The 19,633-nt window shown below is 40.9% G+C and overlaps 2 protein-coding genes across 2 annotated transcripts; both read right to left on the bottom strand.

Moving 5' to 3' along the window:
• Positions 1-327: 327 nt before the first annotated feature.
• On the bottom strand, positions 328-5,880 carry slc35b2 (solute carrier family 35 member B2). The gene is made up of 4 exons (XM_005921521.3): positions 5,597-5,880; positions 3,504-3,691; positions 3,245-3,405; positions 328-2,223 (listed from the first exon to the last, which is right to left on the bottom strand). The coding sequence occupies exons 1-4, from the start codon at positions 5,614-5,616 to the stop codon at positions 1,291-1,293; spliced, it is 1,302 nt and encodes a 433-aa protein (XP_005921583.1). The 5' UTR covers positions 5,617-5,880; the 3' UTR covers positions 328-1,290.
• Positions 5,881-9,535: 3,655 nt separating this feature from the next.
• On the bottom strand, positions 9,536-17,901 carry nfkbie (nuclear factor of kappa light polypeptide gene enhancer in B-cells inhibitor, epsilon). The gene is made up of 6 exons (XM_005921525.3): positions 17,099-17,901; positions 13,875-13,977; positions 12,325-12,535; positions 11,911-11,999; positions 10,891-11,139; positions 9,536-10,410 (listed from the first exon to the last, which is right to left on the bottom strand). Exons 1-6 carry the CDS (start codon positions 17,413-17,415, stop codon positions 10,342-10,344), a joined length of 1,038 nt encoding a protein of 345 aa, XP_005921587.1. The 5' UTR covers positions 17,416-17,901; the 3' UTR covers positions 9,536-10,341.
• Positions 17,902-19,633: the final 1,732 nt, after the last annotated feature.

Here is a 19,633-nt window from a genome sequence, read left to right as displayed (position 1 = left end):
TTAGTTTCTTTTTGTATTTTTCACCTGGTTTTACCCAATTTGATAAAAATGATAGCTTCAAAGAAATTGCTCATTTACACAAAAAAATTGAGTGTATTAGATAAAAATGATTCAAACCATTGCAATGAACTCCCTGTAAATACCAGGTTCTAAGATTGTGGTCAGTGCCATTGAATGTCGGGCTGAGGCCTAACAGGAAAAATGATAGGTGACGTCCAATAACTCTTTGGCGACATGGCTGGTTCAATTTCTCCAGATGTTACTACCTTCTTTTCAGTCTCCTCTGGTTAAATAAAAACAATGTAAACATCACTGCAAAACACTTGATAGTATTAAGTTATTTTAATATTAATCCAGTTACCAGAGGAAATAGTAGAATGATAAAAACAAGGTACCAGTTACATTGCATTTCCCTTGTATGCACTCCGTTCTGCAAACTGACCCCTGGGTCTACAGTATCTTCACATCATTTGTGACAGCAATGAGGCATCAGAATCATCCATTCAGTGTTCCCCAAACATTCACATCAAAGCAGTCCTTTTACAAAAGTACACAACTGACAAGTTGGCTTGAAAAAACTGATTTAAGATATATATTTATACATTTTTTTTTGCCCAAAGTTCAAAACATTAAGTAAAACATAGTGTGGAAAAAAAATTCTAAAACAACCCACAGCAGCATCTGATTCTTTCATTATGACCCAGAATTTTGTCTACCTGAACCCTAACTGATGCTAGCCTATGTGACATGTTAATATATTTTAAATTAAACTAAAATGTATGCAACATGTTTTGACACCATCTTAAGCCACATAAAGACCCCTGCTCTCCAACACAATAGGTTGATAGATAAACATCTGGCTGCTGCGACTGAAGGATAACCCAACAAATGGTGCCATTAGCCTGGATAAAGTTAAATAAGGGACAATATCAGTAACGCTTGGGAAATAATGCCTAGCTATTAAACTCGTACATTTTCCATGGTCATAGAAACCCTAAACTGAATGCATGGGCAACGTATGGAGGTTTAAGGAAAAAAAAAAAGATAACAAAGAGCTGAAGAGGCAGTTTGCAGGCACTCAAAACTTCTCTGACCTAACGAATCACATGAACCCCTTGGGGGTACCTTGGTGTAAGAGTAAAAACTGCAGAATCCCTTTCTGTACCATTGCTAATAAAAATAAAATTAAAAAGAACTGAACGGTAAAAAAATTAATAAAAGAAAGAAAGATGCACACAAATAGACAAATAGCACCACAGAAAACGTGGTCTTAGTTCCCAGTTTGGAGCGCTACACCTTCTGTGCAAGCGGCTGCGCTCCCCGCCGACCTGACTTCATACGGCTACGTGCATACACCCGTAGGAAAAGTGCCAGGAACACTACAACGACACCAAAGCCACCTACTAAGGTAACAGTGTGACCGTAAAGGAAACACGAGAGAAGAATGGCGAAAGCTTGCCGTAAGGTCATAATGATGGTGAAGACGGCAGCACCAAACTGGCTGATAGTGTAAAAGATGAAGAGCTGACCGCATGCCGAGCACACAGACAGCAGCACGGCATGAAAGGCAAACTCGGAGTGGCGGGTCATGAAACCCAACGACTCAAAGAAGGCACCCTGTTCCAGCAGCGACCCGACGGTGAAGAGGCAGGAGAACAGGTTGACTCCAAACATCATCTGCACTGATGACATTTTGTACTTGAACAGGTTGTCCTGCCAGTTGGAGGTAAAGCTGTCGAAGACGATGTAGCCGATGAGGATGATGACCCCGCTGAAAGTGGTGACGGTGGATGGATGTTTGTCGGTTGTGCTTGAGAGCAAAAACATGCTGACACCGACCGAGATCAGCACAGCAGTGAAGTACTCCCAGTATTCGTAGCTTTTATGGGACACGATCTTGCCCATGAGCATGACAGGAATGACTTTGGAGGCCTTGGCCAGGACTTGAGTGGGGAAACTGATGAACTTGAGGGCCTCGTACTGGCACCAACTGCTCAGGATGTTGGAGAGCGAGGCGAAGGAGTACTTGTACATGGGTGCTCCATGGCGAGGCTGCTTGAACATGACGCACCAGATGCCCGACACAGTCAGAGCAAGGATACGGTTCATGAAGACCAAGAACTGCGAGTCCTTAAATTTCTCTCCCTCCTGATCTGTAGTTGCGGCTCCGTAAGAACGAGTCATCACCCTCTCCTGGAGGACTCCCCATGTCAAATATGAAACCTAAGATAAGAAAAGAAGTTTATTCTTAACACTGAGTTAAATCACTTTATCAAATAAGAGCGTTAAAAGAGTTATTTCAGGTGGTGTGAATTCTGACCCCAGTTTCTGCCACTGTAGTATTAAAAGCAGGAATCACACTACTACTACTCAAACCCTTTACTCTTTTTGCATTTAACCGTGTTACTGTCAATGGCTGAATTAAATCCATCATTTCCCCTATTATAAACTCACTGCCTGTATATTGAAAGGAAAGCGGAAGTATTCAGGCCCTTTACTGAGTACTTAGCTGAAGCTTTGAAGTTTTGTACACCTCGTTTTTGGAAATGTTTTGCCATTCTTGACTGCAGAGTATCTAAAGCGCTATCACAATGGAAGATGAGTGTCAGAAATTTGAGATCTCACCAGCGATGTATGTTTCTGTTTGAGAAGGGGGTTCAACTGTGCCACTCAAGAGTTATCCCAAAGCCACTCCAGTGTTGTTTTAAAGTCACTCAGACAACACTGGAGTGGGCTTACGATCACTCTGTTTTTAAACAAAGAGGAGAGCCTATCTGAGCTATCACTGGGTGAGAGGCGGGCACACCCTAAGCAGCCATCCCCGGTCGCCAGTCTAATTCAACACAAGTGAAATTTATGGTCCAGCAGGTGTGGCGTGTTTGCGATCTGCTTTAATCTGAGGATGTCTGGTCTGCCTGTAGTGAGCTCTGTTATCAATGAAGGCAGAGAACAAAGTATCCAGTACGACTGGTCTGTGACGACGTTACCATCATGCCGTCTTTTAAAAAAAAAAAAAAAAAATTATACAACCTTCACTCCTTGAACAAATCTTGTAAATAACTAATTTGTCTGCATGGATCAGTACCTTTATTGCTGTACTGCACTGTGCTGGATGTTGCTCTAAATACAGTATCGACAAACAGTGGCATACTTCAACCTCCAAACATTGGGTCCTCAGAAATAGGACATAATGTGGTAGCATTAGCATATGCAATTAATGACTGAAGGTTTTGGGGGAGGATACCTGAAGTCCGGCAGCGCAAAAGATTAACTTTAACGCCTGTTTGAGTGTTGAACCCGAATCAGCCTCATTCCTGCTTGCTGCAGACGTGTCATCCAACAAGCTGGTCTTGGCCTCGTTTCCAAACACGCAGGTCTTTATGAGAGGAAAGCAAAACCCACTCCCTAAATAAACGTGAGAAAGACAAAAGCCCAACGAGTTTTAGATCAGCAGCTTTCGTGCATTTAAAAATAAGACAGTAAAATTCTCTCAAAACCCGAACCTGTTTCTGCATAATTGGTGCGCTTGAAATAGCTAATGAGGAGGTAGCCAGGGATGATAATGGTTGAGTATCCCAGCATGTTGACGAGAAAGCGGAAGAGCCAGACATCGTGCCAGCCATCCAGCAGCGAAGGCTCTTCTGCAGTCACAGCGGAAGGGAACAGGAGCAACACGAGTGCAGGCCAAATCCTACAGGGTGACACAAAACTACCAATCAGGCTACATAACAGAAACAATATCAATGAGAGTCTGCTGGTGATTACAGCTTATACACATAAACAAGACAGCTTACATTACTTTCTATTTTAACAAGGCTGATGATAAATATTAAATGAACAATACACAAATGTTGTTTATGTCTGCTCATTTAAGCATCTAAAATTAAAGCTAATTTGTGAGCATTGCAATGGTTATTCAATTTTCACGCACTTTCATTAAAATCTAATCAATCCTCTACACGGAGTAGCGATTCTTAGCAAAAATGAAAAAATGCCCGTAAAATGACATATGTGACCTTGTCCCCAATCACAGTTTGGGTGAAGGTTTGATTAAACTGACGAATACTGCAGAAGAAAACACCATCACATTATGCATCTTCACAATATCTCTAATTAATTATCTTTCCCTGATCTGTCTGTCTGTAGGTGGATCTGTCTATTTACAGATCCACCTATATGACGGAACCACTACACCCTTATTCTCCAAACTCGGTTATCAAGTCCTCAAATATCTCCCTTTCTCTGAAACTAAGGGGGATTCTGCCTTCCTTCCAGACCTGAGCTCCAAAACTATGGGGCAACTTACCACTCTCTGTGCATTTAACTCTGCAGTATCCTTTAAAAAAGCAGCTTTCTCTTGAAAATAGTTATAAACTTAACTTGCTATCTTTTAAATGCAGTTTGTAGCATGTTAAAACATTTTTTAAAAAATAAAATAGGGCAGTTTTTTCAGAAAACCTCCTCCAGAGCCATAAATCCCACCTTAAAACTTTTTTCCAAGCTAATAACATAATAATAAAGCATCAAGCATAGTGTAGTCTGGTTGTGGCTACAGCATGAGAGCACTGGATGATGAAATGAGCTGATGGAATCAGTTAAAACAACCAACTTGCTAACTGAGCCGTGAAGACATCAGATGTGCTTCATCACCCATTCCCACAAACAGCTTAAGTGTTACTAATGACTAAAGGACACCTGTGGTGAAACTCAGGCTTCCTGTGAAAAGGTGTGTTCCTTGCCGACAACAGCACTGAGATGTATCCCATTTGGAGTGAGGCAGGGCCTCCTCCTGTGGGGGCCTGTGAGCCCGGCTAACACAGAGCCTCTTTGTGTTGGGACTCTGCAGCGCCCTGGTCAGCCAATAGCCTACTGCAGGGAGACCTGGGCCCTGAACAAGAAGCTTATTACATGAAGGAATGCACTGCACCAGACAAGCCATCCTACATGCTGCTACGCCATAGACACACAAACAGAGAAAATGAGCACTTGTTTAGATTGACGTGTGCACATATAAGTACCATTAAAACTGGAGCAACAGGTCTTCATTACAATAACGGAACTGTTTCTCCCAAGTTGCTAAAAAGAAAAAAAAAAAAAAGGCTGGTGGGGTAGATGTAGAAAGTGTAGAGTGGAAAAACACCAATACTTGTACCAGTATTAGGTATTTTTCCATAGGTGTTGGAACCATTTATTAAACCTTTAATGAATGCACACATAACTCTTGGGTTAGTTGCAGTAAACTGACTTAGATATGAAACATATTTCAACATATTTGCCTGCAGACAGACACGCCCACTATCAAACGGCCGTAGACTGTACAGAAAAAGCGGACTCTCTCTCTCGCTCGCTATAAAACTAAATTAACCCATTTATGGTAAAGGCTGCCAAACGAAAGGGTGTTTAGGTCGGACCGTTAGTTGCTAAATTAGTGTAAGCTAATACCAGTTCCGTAGGCTGCTTACAGCTTCAAAAATCTGCCCCCGTAAGGCTGCATCACAGAAAGGTTCACCGTGAGCTGAATGAGCCCATACCTCAAACTCATCTTCAGCGTGACACATTTTCCCAGTTAGCTACACTTCTGTCTGAAAAATATTACCTCCGTGAGAAAGAAGGCATTTTCCCTGCACTCCGTGGCCGACACCCGGCGTAGCACACACGCCGACAGACTCAAGCGTCCCCGCTGTGACACACCATGAAGCCCCGTGGGTCCGCCAGGTGAAAAATGACTAAATAATGAGATGCTGTTTTCTTTCAGGCTAGTCGCCTTTAGATCAGAGGTCTTCGACTTTTCCTCAATAGCCGATGTGTTCACTTTAGCAGGAAAGGCCACCTCCTCTTTACTCAGCAGCATCACCACAGGATGCTGGCGAGAGATAACGGCGCCCTCCCGGCGGCCCTGACCCCTGTCGGTGTGGAGGAGGAACTGCAGAGCTGCTGGGCTATGACGTGCACAGACAGCAGGGCACTGAGTGGGCCCACCATAGCCCTGTGATCAACTATTGTCATTGGAATGCCATGAATTTTCACCATGGTGATCTTTTGTCCAGTATATCCACCATCTCTCCTGCGCACATGTCCAAACCACCTGAGCCTCGCCTCTCTTTGTCTCCAAAAGGCCCAACCTAAGCTGTCAGTCTGATCTACTCATTTCTAATCCTGTCCATCCTGGTTACGCCCATCTTCAGCTCTGCCACTTCCAGCTCAGCCTTCTTTTTATCAGTGCTGCTGTCTACATCATCATTTTGTAAACTTTCATACTATTGCTGCTGACACTTATCCTGAGCCAATCCTCAGCCCTGACACTCATGTATACTCACTCCACCTTGCTTGCACTCTCTCCTGCACTTCTCTTGTGCATTGTCCTTTGCTTTGGATGGTTAACTCCAGAAGTAATTAAACTCACTTCCACACTCTTGCCTTTCTTTCCCCCTCTCCTCTTTGGCCAACAGTAGCACAAGTTTCTCAACCAATCTAATATTGAAATCTTCTTTGGGCCAAGATTTTACACCAGATGGTGGAAGCTATAGTTTGGAAGTATTCTACTCTATACTCCGTGTTATTCATTTTAAAGCTTGACATACATACTATTTGTCACATTTTAAAGTATAAATATACCATATCTATAAGATGGCACATGAGCCTGAAATAATTATCTGCTCTAGTTAAAGAAATACCTAAATTTGGACCAAAACACATCATATTTGTGGTGTAAATGTAAATGCATAACATAAGAAAATTAACAATCCAAAGATTCAGATCTTTGAAAATAAATCAAACAAACAAACAGGGGGAAAAAAGATTAAAATGTAAAGATACAGGTCTTTACTTTGATGCCAGTGCTTCCCACTGCTCAGTGTCTGAAAATCTTCATAGTCTAAACTTTTAAGCTGTTGTTGTGTTTCTTAATTTGGCTTTCCCCCCCCCTGCTCATAGAGATGACTGTCTGGATGACATTCCTTATTTTTATTGATATCTAAGTAAATACAAATAAATGCAAAAGCAGCAAACAGATCTTCTCTTCTTTACATGTAATGACTCATTTCTCCCGTTTCTTGGAAACATGAAGCATCGCATATAAGACGTGACATACCGTTTTTGTATGTATATATAAGAAAAAATGATTAAAATGTAAAGATATATATAGTTTTTGAAGAGTTCCAGTATAAAAGACAGTAAACAAGGCCCAGACAACTATGACATCCACTCTATGCATCTCTGAAGAAGGTTAAGCTGTGCTGGAAAGCCTTATGCATGAGGCATTTCAAATGAATCCTACATCATAAACACATGCACAGTAAAGCACTTCCTTCATGCCAGTGAGTGAGCATCTAAATAGGCTGCTGTCATTGTTGCTGATAAACACATCTGAGCTGCTTCTTCAACGACGCCACAGTGCCTGCCGTACCCCTGACTCACTTCTAAAACAGGTCACCAGTAAGGAATTCCTTTTATTTTCACGTAGGGGAATGTGTGCCCTCGTTCCACTACACCTCAGTAGTAATTTCTCCAATGTTTGTCTCGTCTTTGTTTCCTTCTGACTGCAAAAGTGAAGAGAGACATGCCGTCATAAAAAAAAATTCAATACAGCAGCTAATCATTAACTAAACCAAGATATCACATAACAGCAGCTGATATATTTATCTGAATAATATCCCACGTAGGCTATGTCCACGTAGGTGGATGTCTGCAAGAATGGAAATTCCGGCATTCCATTAGAAAGAAATGTTATTTCCAGGAGTATTAGTCAGACCTGATGAGATAATTGACCTGCTGAGTGTATTACGCATACTATCATCATAGATGTTGATTGAGAAGGATCGCACAGAGCGGAATACATGACTTGAACACACCATTTTTAAAACCTTTTGCAGCACTAGCATGGTCTTTACTGTACATAACACAACAGTATCAGTTTTCCAGATTACACTTGAATGGAGAAGTAGACTGGTATAGTTTCATAACTCTGTTCTAGCTACTGACCACAGAGGTTTGTCGGTTTGGTAGCTGCTGCCATAAGTTTTGTTTGTGCACATGTGACAATGAAAGATGAGAAAATCCCATAAAATTAACTGTTATATTCAATATAAAACTTGAGTTGTGCTTTGCAACCATACAGCTAATTTGACCAGGAAATAGATAAAGACAAATCTGCAGCTACTGCTTCTGCTGTCATGTTTACCTGGTCAAAGGAAAGTAATTTTGTAATTGCCAGGTAGTTAGTCAGGTCAATATACCTGTATGAACATGAAGTGAACCTGTTCTGCGGTGGGTAATGTGTTTATAATAGAAATCCAACCAACTGGAATTTCCACAGTTCCACCGGTCATTGTACTGTAAGACCCACAAGGAAGAAGCCACTTACAGGAAAACAAAAATAAACCATGTTTCCAGTCAGCAGATTTTTTGTTGTTAGGAGCATTCGGTACAACATAACATTTAATCATCTCATCTTTACTTTCATTTAAGTGGAAGCTAAAATATATCTGCATCACCTGTTTCTGTGCGTATTTGAAACACCTTCTTTTGAGGCTTTCAACAACTTGGAATTGCACATGTAAGACCGTTGGTAAACCGTGTCAGGCTTGTGCACGTGCACACATTAGATAGAGATGCATGCTTGAGTAAGATAGGACACCCTCTTTCAATTCTACGGTTTTACATATGAGGAGATTAAAAAAAATCCAGTTTTTAATCAGGTTTTAAATTAGGTAAACAGCCTCAGATGAACAGCAACACGTGGCATACTGGCAGCATGTGAAAAATTCGGTATTCGGTATTCCCCATGATTCCATAACTTGTAGAAGCATTTTTGTTTCTATTTCACTATCACCCGCTCACATCGTTACGGAGGAATTTTGCCTCTCCCTTTTAACAACGTTGCCTCAGGAGGTCTGTGGGGATTCGTTTAGGCCCCGCCTAGGCATTTGGCAGGTTCAGGTCTGGACTTTGACTCAGCCATTGCACTCCCTTGATTCTTTTCTGTTGTAGATTTGCTGCTGCGCTTGAGATCATTGTCCTGAATAAGCTTTAACCGCTGAACAGATGGTGTCATGTTCGGCTCTAGAATACTTTGGTAAACAGAGGATTTTACAAGTGACTCAGTGAGTGCAAAACAAACTCAAATCATGACTCCTCCACCACTGTGCTCAACAGTTGGTCTGCACAGTTGTGAAGAAATGGCTGTATAATCCTTCCCAGATTTGTCCTCCTCTGTCATCATGTTAACACACACCCTAAAGTTTCAGAGCAGCAAATTACCAAAGCTTCTATTTTCATAGAGGTGCTTACACTTGCCCGTGCTACTTGATTGGCTGCTGTTTATCTATTTAGTTCCTAAAGACGTCAGACTGTACTTAATTTTTCCACACATAAATAATGAAACCGTGCCACATTTTGTAGTTTATCTGAAGCTGTATTCAGCTAATTTTAAGATCTGATTTTTTTTTTTTTATTATGTGCTGATATGTAAAACCTTCAAAATTAAACACGTCCTTTACCATGACTGTTTTTGCAATTAAAAAAGACACAACATTCATGAATTTCCTGTCTTTTTATTACAAAATAAATGAACTCTTAACTAGACAGGCCAGTGTAATTACACAAAGAACAGTTTCTGCTGATGAAAGCTAGGTTGAGATAAATAGTTTCACTATTTCAAGCAAAAAACAAAAACTACAAATCAAAAAGATCAAGCTGCATTTCCTGTTATATACATTACATTTTTAACCACTTGTCACTTTTTTTTTTTTTTAGCAAAAGCAGAGATGAGAATAGTTTGTTTTTTGCAGGATTTACATTTTTTAAAATATCTGTTCACACCTCTGATTGCATTCTTCCAAAAATCTCTTTTATGCACTACAGTGAAAGGCCACATATTCAGAGTTAAAAACAAAATTTAAAAAATTAAAACTTACTTCAATTTCAATGCAAAGTCACTGATAAAGTTTGAGAAACCGAAACTATGCATTTTGCATACTCTATTTGTAGCCACTGAAACCAGGTCAAAATGATAAAGAGGTAGATTTTTTTTTGTGGGCACTGAACAGGTTTAGAGACAGTCTGGCACTCACAGTGAGGTGGGGTTTTACAGCTGAGTACAACCATCTCCAGAGGCATGCAGAAAGAAGCAAAATAACCAAGCTTGTAAAATCTTTCAATTAAGCGGTACTACTCTGTTTAATCAGAGCGAAGTGAGATTTATACTGTGCACATACTTGTCTAAGCATATGTATACTAATCAACAATGTTAGCTCAAAATATAGGTTTTTAAAATTTTTATTTATACGAGCTGCAGTGAGGCTCCAGACAATTAGAGGACTGTTGTTCAGCCCGTGACTCAGCTCAAAACTTCACGCCAACCAACGACCTTCCAGAGATCTGGATGTCATCAAAAGGAAATAGAGCCAGAATCTGAAAGACAAGAACAAGAAGCAGGTCAAACTTTACTGATCCTTAAATAATGATTAGAAAAAATACCAGAGAACAGCATTTATACAAGCGCTGCCGTACAGACGACTTATCCCTTATCTAAATGTCTTTCTAGGAAACCCAGAACTAAGCAGAGCATTTAGAGCACAAGAGGTCAAAATTGAAACCATGAATAGTGTTTGTCTGTGAGCTTCATACAAACTGGAGTAAAATAAACGAAAACAAATGAACCAAATCCACTTCTGCTGTGACTACTCTGCTTTTTTAAAAGAGTACCAGGTCCCCTGCTTGTATGCTTTGGTAGGTTATTCTGAACTGGTAGCTTAGTGATGTTAAACCACTTAAAGAGTAAACGAAGAATGAGTTCAGTCAGGCAGTAGGGGTTTTTTTTTAAAACAGGATTTAAGTCTTATTATTTAAACTATGTACAACAGTGCATTTCAACCCTTAATATTTGCTTACATCATCATTGCCGTCAGCCAAATCCAACGCCGTCTCATCCTCCATGTTTCGCAGCATTTTGTCGGCGCCATTCTGACAGAGGATGGTGGCGATGGTGGCGTCCTGTCTCCCCACCGCAAGATGCAGGGGTGTGCAGCCATTAAACATTGCAGCGTCCACATTGGCTCGGCTGCCGAGCAGCAGCTTCACAGATGTGATGTCATGCAGCTCCACAGCGAGGTGAAGAGGCGTTTTGCCGCTGGTTCCTTCCTACGAGGGGAGCGGACGAAGAAAAGCGATGAGAAATTCCACAAAAAGGGCAGAAATTCGTTATGAAATTTAAACAGTTTCACAGTTTTATTTTTGCAATTCCAAATTCTTGAAATCAGCTAGTAAAAAGGTCAAAGTACATTCAATTAGAATAATGAATAATTCAATACATTGGACGTGAGGCAGACTGATATGTTAGGCCACTGATTTAAACTAAGAGGAATGTCTGGGGTGGTTTCGGGACTGCCACGTTCCCTACCATCAATAGAAAGTTAAGAGCGGCCGGCTAGTCTGACCTAATCATATCTCAAATCTAATTATGTCTCACTGAATCCTGCAGGAAGCCCCGAGCTCAGCTCATATCACTATCAGCATTGCACAGGTGCAGCTGATTTATGATAGGAACACAACATAAGGTCCCGATGTGGTAAACACAGTTTAAACAGGACGTATGTGATTATAAATGCAGACATATGACTGGATTAAACAAGTACAGAAAGCCCTCTTAGGGGAAAAAAATAAATAAAGACTGCAGCTTTGCTTCCACAAAAACAAACTCTTCATCCGGTCCTTCAACCTTTTCCTTTTCAGTGTTATGAGTTGAAGTCTGCAAGTGGAGCTGCACTGTTTGTGATCATTTCAGGCTGAATTACACGAGTGCAAAAAAGGCTTTCTGTTTAGTGTGAATTCTGCCTTTATGCAAAACTTAATTACACAAATACAGCTCATATGGTGCATTGACTTTGGGGGGGGGGGAATCCACAGACTAACCTGTATATTCAGATCTGCGCCCTTTTTGATCAGGAGCTTCATAATTTCATGTTGCCTGTTCAGTGCAGCCAAGTGAAGACAGCCAAGACCTGAAATTACAAATGTTGTCTGAAATCTGCAATGTGGAGCTCACTTTTAGGTCAAACAGTTTTTACAAACTTCAAGCAGAATACAGACCAACACTGTATCGATACAACACAAAACATGTTCTACATCAATGCTAAATGTGGGCGTTATTTCTTCTGCTACTGTCCAAGAAAATCCTCATGTATCTTTTAGGAGGACATCAGGGAAAGACAAGCTAGTTAAATATTTCTGCGACATTAAAATGTAAAACAAAAACAACTTTTGACTTTAATGCATAAAAACTCGCATAAACAGATTTAGTAGCAGCCATGACTGTTTTCCCCTCACCTCTCCAGTTCTGGGTCTCGAGGACCGGAGCCAACTTGCTGGGAGAAACGTCTTTGGTCATCTCGGTTGCACACTCTAACTGCCCGTGCTGGCAGGCCACGTGGAGCGCCGTGTTCCCGTCCTGGTCCTGCAGCTCTATGCTGACCTGTTTCTCCATCAGACACTGCACCACCTCTCTCAGGTTTAGGTAGGTGGCGAGGTGCAAAGGGCTCTGAGGAACAAAACAAAAACTTTACCTGTGTGTCTCTGGTCAATATAAACAAAAACACGTCAGAAGTTCATATTTAAGTTGAGATGTTAAATAAGCTACTAAAATGTTGAGTTGATATTAAGCAAAGACACACAAAAAAAATACTAGCTGTCCATTGATTCATCAAACATACTGACAATAACAGGTTGATGGTGGTCTTATATATTTCTTCAGCTGTTGTCCTTATACCCTGTCACTTCTCCTTCACAGCTGCAGCTTCCCTGTATTTCCAAGAATGCTCTTATCCTCATTTCTAACTCCTCATTATTATTTTTGGACTCTAGTAGAGTAGCTTAGCATGAATGATGATTCTGAGCGTTAGAGTAATCCAAAGCTTCACTAAAATTTCGGCTCATTGAGATTACCGACCTCATTATACCAAACTTTTGACATGTTTAATGTGAGCACCCATTACTGAAGTGGTATAAATATGAGAGGAAATAGGTAAAAGTCTAATAGTTCCCTTTGAAAATCCCCAGAGCGCAGGCCTGTACCTGCTGCATTCAGGTACAAGTGAGGAAAACCCTTTCCGAGAAATTGAGTTTTATCTTTAATCCACAACAAGTGATGCGGTTACTCTGCACTGTGGTTTACTGAGACTGCTGTAGGTGTAGAGTATGATAGTGCTGTCTCTCCCTCTCTTTTTTTTTTTAATGTGCTTTGCAATTTTTTTTGTTATCAGAATTTTGCTGCGAGACTGTACTCACAGGACCACGTGTTAAAATATGGCAAAAATCCCTAATCCATTTGTTTTCCTTTTCCTTCAGAAATGAAGATGCATTTTTATTTTAAACCCCCTGGGTTGCAAACAAATTTCTTCTTGGTAATGTGTCCAAATGTGAAATCTTAGAATGACTACTAAGAGGAAATTAGGAAACCAAAAGAGCCCAGCACAGAGCTAACTGAGTCACTACATGAAGTGCTGAGTCTCAACTTCATATGTTTCCTTTTGACAGTTCTGCAAGTTCAAGTTAAGTCTCTGGTCGGACTTCTTGAAGGACTGGAACAACTCCTCCACCCACATCCACACAAGGATACACTCCACAGCTCCCTGTGGTTCTATTTCTACATGAAGTAGAGGAGGGGAGTTTCCATTCAAAGTCCCTTATGAGTTAACACTGGAACCACCCACAGTGACGTCCCGAGTGAGGACGGACTGCAAATAAAGAGGAACAAGAGTTCTCTGGAAGTACAGAGATATAAATAAAGCCACCGCTTCCACAATCAAGGTGCAGATGAGGAAGTATTTGTGGATTAAAAAATTCCAGCAGAAGCAACTTGTAGGACCTGTTGTACCTACCTGATATAAATTATTTTGGATGTCCAGGACTTCTGTTGGGAATATCTGTATCAAGTCCTTAGCAAGTGGTGATATTTCATGGATAATTGCTAAGTGCAGGATTCTACGGGAGTGAGAAAGAAAAAGAGAAGATGAACATTAACCGTTACGCCTGGAAAAATCTGCAGCCCTACTTTATCTTAAATTGAGCAACTTACCCCCCCCTCAAAAAAAAAAAAAGCAGCGCTGTGAATTTCAACAAATGTTGCCTAACAATTTTCCTCGGTATTCATTTCAAGAGACTACCTCGAAATGTAACACTTAGTGGGCTGAATGGCAAGACTGAGTCGTTGGGGTATTGAGCAATACAAAAAAATTCTAGACAGCACAGCAAGGTGCTGGTGGTTAAAAAAAGAAAAAAAAAAAAATCAAACATCTGTGAGCAGATATAATCGCACAGGCTTCAGTTTAAACGCTTGCAGCAAAAGACAAAACAAAACAAAAAGCACGCCACCCAAAAAAACAAAAAAAACACAGTGGGAAGTTGTAGCAAACAAATGTGTGCGCAAAGCAGGAAATGGAACTGAGCATTAGTGCTTAATTTAGACTCAACAGCAACATAGCGAGGGCCCCATCTGGAAAAGGGATCTTAACAGATTAAAATCAAAGTTTGAGGCTTCAAGTTCTTTAAACTCACTGCTGAGTCCAAATTCTGCGGACATCAGGTTTTATCTTACGGGCTTGAACCGTTGATGTTTTTCTGCTGCACGATTCGCCGCAGCAGTTACTTCTCTGTTAGTTTAGCAGCGAGACGTTCTGCTTTCAGAGTAAATGTCATTTAACCCAAAGCTGGACGCCGCGGGCTGCTTCAGACGCAGACAGAGTGGGATCAAAAGTTCCCACGACGTCTCGCTGTACACTCAGCTTTGAACACTTACAGTGCCACATGTCTAATTATACAAAGTAGTAAACAACGTGGCATTTATCGATTTGTTAAATGGTAAATGGGGTTACTTTATTTCAAAAGACCCACACCAAAGGGGGGAAAAAAGAATTCAGTTTTATTTAGTCCCAAATTTAAAATATCAGCGTTTCAAAAACTAATGTGCAGCGGTAGCGATAATACAGCTGCTTTTTTAAAGTGATCAGTTATTGAAATCTATAAGGATTAATCATGCAACTGAACATTTTGTTTGCAGCTACTGACACTGAGAAACAAAGAAAAAAAAAGATAAAGTACCTGCATAAGGTTTATTTTAAAAAGGTGACAATATTTTACGCTTATTTTTGGCACAAAACAAGGGGAAAAAAGCATTTCTTGTAGTTACTGCCATAAATACATAAAACGTATTACTACTTTACTATTATCAACACCGATTAAGCATATAAGTTGGCTTTTTTTCCCCACTGAATTAAATATCTTTGGGCTGTTTGAGAAGAAGCAATGAGGAAACAGTTGTGGGGCATTTCTCACTGTAAGTAAATTAGGAAGGCTGCAGGTGACAAAGTGCATGATTCCTTGTGCATTTCTAGGAATGTAAAATTCCCAAAAACTGTAGAGAAAATGAAAATAAATGTAAAAATACAAAGCTGCTTGTGAGTGTTAATCCATCGCTCAAGTACCCCAGTAATGGTTAAGATGAGAGGATACTGCACGAGAAGCCACATTACATTTTTGTGATGCTTAAATGTCAGCTACGTCTGCAGACTGATGGAGCTGCACTGACATAAACCTGTCAGCAAATGTCTTTGTGTGAAAGGGACTTCCTGGTTTGAGTAAGACTTGAATGAATAAGAACTTTAAAAAAAAATCCCACAGGGGAAAATTAGTGTTTGCATGATTCTGTCAGTCGAAGCAATGCACTGTGGTGTGTTTCAGGTGTTTTTTTTCCCCCTCCACCAGGTATCTATAGTTAGGGTGTGAGAATGAAACCATGTGGCCCCAACAATCAGCAAGCGGAAATGAAAAGAGGTCAGAGACACAACAACACTTGTGCAGTGTGATGTGACTACATCAGGATCACACCGGCTGGTCGTGGCTGCAGGATTCATTAAATCGGTCTGCTGGTTGATGACGCTGCAACTCTAGATGAGTGGGTCACATAAGAAACAAGAAGGTCTGCATGGGCTGATAAGGTTGTGTGTGTGTGTGTGGAGGTTGAGGTGTTTAGATTGTGTGCAAAAGTTTCACTGACTCAAATTGAGAAATGAAGAGCAGCGAAAAGCCGCTCAGTTGCAAATGATTTTTTTAGCTGTCTGGAAGAAGGAAGGGGGAAGAAAGTAAAAAAAAATAAATAAATAAAAAAAAAAGCAAGGGGGAAAGAAAGAAGCCTGTGAGGAATGAAAACATGCGTACACACTGTCCTGTCCTGATCAACAAGTTTCTTGGATGAAAAGCGGGCCACACAGCTACCTCACAGCATGTGCTTTGTCTGTGCTGCATGGGGGAAGTCCAGACCTATCTGTTTCACTTCTGTTTTCTGACTGAGAGTCGACAACTCAATGGAGACCGGTCACATATGCGACAAGGACAAAGTTCATTATAAAAGTCTGCAGTATCACACTCTTATGAAATCCCCTTTAAAACCTGTATCGCCATGGGAAAAACTGTGCCTGAAATTTAATGTGATTTACAGACTCCAGCTGCAGTAGAAATGCCATTCATGACGATTTTAAGTTCATCAGCTTACAGCAGACTTAAAAAAAAAAAAAAAAAGAAGAAGAAGAAAAAAAAAAAGTGAGAAGCTACTACCCTGCTCAAAATTAAACCAGCAACTATTCTGGTAACCTTTAAAAAATTCGGTGCAATATTTAGAGCAAATACACAAAAGGATCTCTAATTACAGGTCACCAATTATAAAAAAAATATATACTTTTTTTCTTGTTTTAAATCATTTTGAATCGTACATTGTCTAATAAATCCCCATCACTACATATCAGGCAGTGATCCAATTAAAACTAATGTGGTGGCATTAATGTACAAATCACTAGATAATGGAAATGATAATCATAAAGAGCTTTGCAAACTAACTGTAGGATATTGCCAACCATATCAACTAAGGATAAAAAATCACGGGTGCCAAAAAAGCTGGTGAAACCTCTAAGAGAGAAACAGTTAAAATGCAAAAAGGTTTGTATTCACCCACCAGTGTGCAGCAGCATTCCTTTCAGCAAATATTCTAGCAAGATGAGCAAGAATTTTTAATTTTTGATGGAAATTAAATGAATAACAATTAAAAACCTACGTGTCTCCATCCTCTGTAATAGTTGTAAGCAAGTTCTCCTCCTGCTCAGAGAGTTCAGAGCTCTGTACTTGCTGGTTGTTGCTGGAAATCGTGCAGCCCTCCACTATATCCGACAGGCTCTCTACCGTGAGAGACGAGGAACCGTAGGCTGAGTCCAGCCATTCCTCCCCGCCGGAGAACTTGTCCCTCGGCCCGCTGAGGTCATTGCTCGGCCCCAGGGGCTCCTCCGACTTCACTATGGAGCGGTACGACTCAATGCCTGAGTCTGTGCGGTTATCCTCCGGCAAGTGTTCTTTAGTACAGTCATGGCTCGCCATGGTAGTGCTGCTGTGGTGATGATGATGGTGGCCTCGCTGGGTTTCCCCCTCCCGCCTTCCCCGAGGATTTAAAGGCTTCCTGCGGGCGCTGTAGCCGCTCGGTGCTCGGTGATGTGACCGGACAGCCCGGTGACACCTGTGATAACCGCCGCACCGTCTTCGTGAAACCAGAGGAACGAGCCGCTGCGTATCATGCCATTAACCGACAACACTGTGCCCTCTGTGTAGGAAGAGGCGTTCACTTTTTACCGATTTAACGCGTTTTAAAAAGTTTCGAAAACATGGTGTATCGGGTTTAAAACGAGTGAAACGAGACACTAACGACTACCCGTCGACTAAATATCCGGTAAATGCGTGAGCTCCAGGCGGAGAGCATATGAGCAATGAAAGGCGAGAAGGGGAAGAGCTGACATGTGAAAGGCAAAGCTGTTTTTGTCACGCGGGGGAATCCCCAGTGGCGTGATCGAACGCACACACACAGTATGTTCCCTCGCGAACACGCGCGCGCAGAAAAGCCGGAGAGTCGGGTGTGAGAGCGGAATTACTTTGTGATTATCAAAATAAAAGCACACTATCTAAGGCTATATATATATATATATATATATATATATATATATACCCATTGATGACTTTCCATTTCGTGTCTTCTCATTTTTTTTTGTTAAGTTCATTTATTAATAATATAGCCACAAATCACAACAGCAGTCTCCTCAAGTGGTGTAGAGTAAGGTAAAGACCCTGCAATAATACAGGGTAAACCCCAAAATTAAAACAACCTCCCTGGGCAAGCACTTGATGTCATTGGGAATTAAAAAAAACTCCCCTTTAAAAGAAAGAAACCAGGCTCATGGAGGAACAGTCATCTGCAACCATCTTCTGAGAGCGAGCGGAGGAAGACGGGACAAAAGACTAAATACTATGGAAGAGCGTCAGAGATTAGTAGTAACTAATGATTAAATGCAAAATGGAGTGTAAGTACATAATGAGTGAAAAAGATGAGTGAAGAAGAAATACTTAGTGTATGGGAAGCCCCCAGCAGCCTAGGACTATTGCAGCATAACCAAGGGGGGATTCAGGGTCACCTGATCCAAAAGAGTGCCTGTCTCCTGAATCCAAACTGGGAGCTGGTTCCACAGAAGTGTAGCCTGAAACCCGACGGCTCTGCCTCTCATTCTACTTTTAAATATCCTTGGAACCACAATTAAACCTGCAGTCTGAGAGCAAAGTGCTCTATTAGGATGACATGGTAACAGTTCGCAGGCTTCTGACTAACTCTTACTGGAATTTATTTTCAGGGGCATGTCCAGAGGGGGGCATAGGGTGACATCTGCCCCCCCCAAAAAAATGACTGCTTGTTAATCTTACAGTGCTAAACATAGATAAGACCTGTTGTCTAATGTAATCATGATATCTACAATCACGAGGTCTGGGTAGTGGCTGAAAGAATGAGATTGTGGAAGAAGTTCAGTAATTTGGGAGGGATTTGGAGATTAAAGTGATAAACACATTAATAAAAAATAAGGAAACGACTAATAACTATTATTTTTAAAAATGATAATGATTCTGAAGAAGGACGATTCTGTATAATCTTCATTTTCCATTAAGTGCACTTTGATGCCTCGCTGCACAGTCACAGTGGAAAAACCCCAAAAGTCAAGGGGATAAGGAGGAGTACAATCAGTAGCTTTTCCCACACCCTCTCCTTTTCCCCCATCGGTCTTTATCTAAGAGTAAAGTTGAACTATTAAACTCCAGCTTCCCTCAAATGACTTCAGTAAGCTCATCATTCATTTCTGACTGTCGGCAGTGTCAGGAGAATCCCCGCTCATGGGTTTTTGCAAAGTTGAAATACCTTTAATGCAGATTAGTGTCTATTCACATCATCCAGTGCAAATTTCACTTTGTGGCTAACATGAATACATCTTTAGGCTAAGAAATATGAAACATGATATTCGCTTACACAAAGAGTCTGTCATATAACATCATTTATATTAGGGCATAGAGCTACACCAGCCTCAAATTGTATTTACTTCTGATCAAATATTCTGATTTCCAGCCTCCCCTCTTCCACCCAACCTGCCCTGTTATTCTTCTATCCTGTTCTACCCCATTAACGATTCCTGGAAACACCCCTGTTTCTTTCATATCAACATTCAATGAGGCCAACAAACGCGCAAAATAAGAAATATACAAAATGCTTAATAACAATACCCCCCCC

This window comes from Haplochromis burtoni, unplaced genomic scaffold (genome assembly GCF_018398535.1).
Source record: "Haplochromis burtoni strain Fernald_Lab_line unplaced genomic scaffold, NCSU_Asbu1 Contig_47, whole genome shotgun sequence".
NCBI classification, from domain to species: domain Eukaryota; kingdom Metazoa; phylum Chordata; class Actinopteri; order Cichliformes; family Cichlidae; genus Haplochromis; species Haplochromis burtoni.
This window is presented reverse-complemented; position numbering and strand designations above follow the sequence as displayed.

What these genes read in the sequence shown, in the direction of transcription:
- slc35b2 (XM_005921521.3), bottom strand. Translation starts at nt 5,616, where the DNA reads ATGCCTTCTTTCTCACGGAG. An exon ending in CACCAATTATGCAGAAACAG is followed by an intron (nt 3,406 to 3,503) that starts GTTCGGGTTTTG and finishes ACGTTTATTTAG; the next exon opens with GGAGTGGGTTTTGCTTTCCT. An exon ending in TTTGCGCTGCCGGACTTCAG is followed by an intron (nt 2,224 to 3,244) that starts GTATCCTCCCCC and finishes TTCTTATCTTAG; the next exon opens with GTTTCATATTTGACATGGGG.
- nfkbie (XM_005921525.3), bottom strand. Translation starts at nt 17,415, where the DNA reads ATGGCGAGCCATGACTGTACTAAAGAACACTTGCCGGAGGATAACCGC. An exon ending in ATTACAGAGGATGGAGACAC is followed by an intron (nt 13,978 to 17,098) that starts GTAGGTTTTTAA and finishes TCACTCCCGTAG; the next exon opens with AATCCTGCACTTAGCAATTA. An exon ending in GCGCAGATCTGAATATACAG is followed by an intron (nt 11,140 to 11,910) that starts GTTAGTCTGTGG and finishes CTCCCCTCGTAG; the next exon opens with GAAGGAACCAGCGGCAAAAC.